General features: G+C 42.1%; 1 protein-coding gene across 1 annotated transcript; it reads left to right on the top strand.

Moving 5' to 3' along the window:
• The first annotated feature begins 1,695 nt into the window (after positions 1 to 1,695).
• On the top strand, positions 1,696 to 2,430 carry LOC137976559 (uncharacterized). The gene has a single exon (XM_068823942.1). The coding sequence runs from the start codon at positions 1,696 to 1,698 to the stop codon at positions 2,428 to 2,430; it is 735 nt and encodes a 244-aa protein (XP_068680043.1).
• The last annotated feature ends 394 nt before the right edge of the window (positions 2,431 to 2,824 follow it).

Genomic DNA, 2,824 nt, shown 5'->3' with positions numbered 1-2,824 from the left:
CGAGTGTTGTTTTTAGTTATTGAAGGCTTTTTTTCCAATCTTCTTTCCCCGTTTTTTGATTCCTGTATTGGGAGGAATGGCAATGGAATCCCCAAGCAGTGCCGTTGCTAAGCGGGTCATGTGAGAGTTCTGAGCCTGATTGCCACTTCTATGTTTTTTTTCACGATTTATTTTGTTGTCATTTACATAACCGATACGTATAATTTACAGTCTTTCATCTCCCCGAGAGGGTAGGAAATGAAAGACTTCCCAGTAACGAACACATAAATCCTTTTTTAATACTTGATAAATTATATTTTCACGACTATCGCTAGGGGTCAGAATATGCAAATTTGTCACTTACTCCGATGTAAACTAATCGATAAGTCAACGACCATTTTCCATTTTTTCAAGACATGCCAATTTGTTACTCACTCAGTTGAACTGAATGGCGACGATCAATATCGACTTTTCGACGTTTCACTTTCCGAAGTAATAACGAGAACATCATCTCAAAACAGAAATTCTCATTATTGTAATCACTTTACGACTATTCCAAGTTTTTTTAATATGACAAAGGTGTGGCAATTCCTCAGGAGTGAAATGAAAATTTATCCTCAAGTGCTGACGTTCTTCATAAAACCTCAAATTTAGCTATTTCACGTTGTTGCTTTGCTGAAGACGGCAAAGAAATCAACAAAAGTGAAAAACGCACGTGCAGAGCGTGCAAAGCCATTGTTTTTGCCCACTAAATATGCAAATTAGCAAGTGGAGAAGATTCTTCTGAACTGGCTTGCCTTCCTTGTGCCAGACAAGTCGTCCGACTGCGGCTGTCGTTTAGGGTCAAGAATCGCTCAGCAATGTTCTGTTCGAGACGGAATGTTCGGGATCACACGCAAAGCGATCCACTGCGCACCGATCCCTGCCGACTAGCGTAACACCTTCGGCGAAGCAAAATTAAGATGGTTTAGAGGAAAGTGCCGCGAATTCGAACGGTGAATTGCAGGCCATACAGTCATCGCGGAGATCCCTTTTAGTTTCGTCAACAATTTCAATGATAATGATAAGTTAGCCTCTATGGCCCATTCTTTAGAATCAGTACTTTTTAACCGTCGACTCCGTAAAAACCATTTTACACGCCAGTATAACCCCACTAACCCTAACCACTCAACTCACAATCAGTCACAAATACATTCTACTAACCACCCGACGCCATCCTCTCTTCAAAACCACGATAACATACGACCACGTAGGCGACGAAAAAATACTAAACGACTACCCACTCCTAACACTAACACACCTCTTGACCCATCTTCCGTTGTTAACTTATCTAACGTCACACTCACGCACGACGAAACGCAACTTCTAGCAAGAGGTCTTACTTTTTGCCCCACTCCACGACAAATCAACTGGTCTGAAGTTAATGCAGACTTTGACGAATTCGCCCGTCGTTTACGCATTACAGAATTTTTTCATGATAACGTATCCAGCGACGAACCTAACCCCTTCCACCCTAAAAGTGTTTGGACACCCCCGACTAACAGAGACGATTCACTTAACGCTTTTCTTAATGCTGTAAAACGTGACTTGTTGACCTCCAAACCCAACCGCGTATGTGACAATCTTCCTAAGACAGAACGTGACGCATTACGTCAACTTAAACAAAGACACGACATTATCATCAAGTCGGCCGATAAAGGATCGGCGACTGTGATAATGGACAGATCCTGGCACATAAACGAATGCAACCGACAATTGAATAACCCAACCTTCTACGAACAACAAGGAAAGGACAAGACTGCCATGATACAAAAAAGAGTTGCTGAATACGTTAAACGCATGTTCAACAACAAACTTATTGACGTAAAAACAAAACAGTACCTTGTACAAAGCGACCCCAGACCTGGACGCTTCTACATACTCACCAAAATCCACAAAGTAAACAATCCTGGACGACCCATAGTTTCTTCTAACAGCCACCCCACAGAACGTATCTCTCAGTTTGTTGACTACTACCTAAAACCATTAGTTCACACTGTTCCGTCTTACGTTAAAGACACTACTGATTTCCTTAACAAACTTGCCAACTTGAACACAATCAACACACTTCCCGACAATGCCATACTTGTCACGCTTGACGTCACTTCTCTTTATACCAACATCCCTCACAGTGAAGGTATTGAGGCTTGCCGCTTTTTCCTTCGCAAACGCAACGATAAGGACATCCCCACGGAAACTCTTTGCGACCTCATACAGATCATCCTCAACATGAACAATTTCACATTTAACAACAAACACTACCTACAAAAACACGGTACTGCTATGGGCACCAAAATGGCTCCTTCATTTGCCAACCTTTTTCCTGCCAAATTCGAACAGGACGCGCTCACTAACGCACTGTATCTACCTCATACATGGCTCAGATTTCTGGACGATATTTTCGTTATTTAGACTGAAGGTTCAGATAAACTGAAAGTATTTGTCGATTATCTCAATAACCTTCATCCCACCATTAAATTCACTTGTTCGCATTCCCTCACAAATATTTCATTCCTTGATGTGATGGTCTCACTCAAGGATGGTCTCATAGAAACCGATCTTTACACTAAACCCACTGACAAACATCAATATTTACTCATCTCCTCATGCCACCCCACCCACACTAAACGTTCCATTCCATATAGCGTTGCACTTCGCCTTCGACGCATATGCTCCGACAATGACACTTACAAACAACGCTGTAAGGAACTTATGGACTACCTCGTCAACCGAGGTTACGAACTTAATTTCCTTAAAACCCAGATACGACGTGCTTCTGACATTTCCCGGAACGACGCTCTTAAAC

The sequence above is a fragment of the Montipora foliosa genome, chromosome 11, assembly GCF_036669935.1.
Source record: "Montipora foliosa isolate CH-2021 chromosome 11, ASM3666993v2, whole genome shotgun sequence".
Classification (NCBI taxonomy): domain Eukaryota; kingdom Metazoa; phylum Cnidaria; class Anthozoa; order Scleractinia; family Acroporidae; genus Montipora; species Montipora foliosa.
The sequence above is the reverse complement of the archived record's forward strand: the minus strand, read 5'-3'. Positions and strand labels throughout refer to the sequence as shown.

Bases quoted from the DNA above. Each gene is read 5' to 3' on its own strand.
- LOC137976559 (XM_068823942.1), top strand. From the start codon at position 1,696: ATGGACAGATCCTGGCACATAAACGAATGCAACCGACAATTGAATAAC.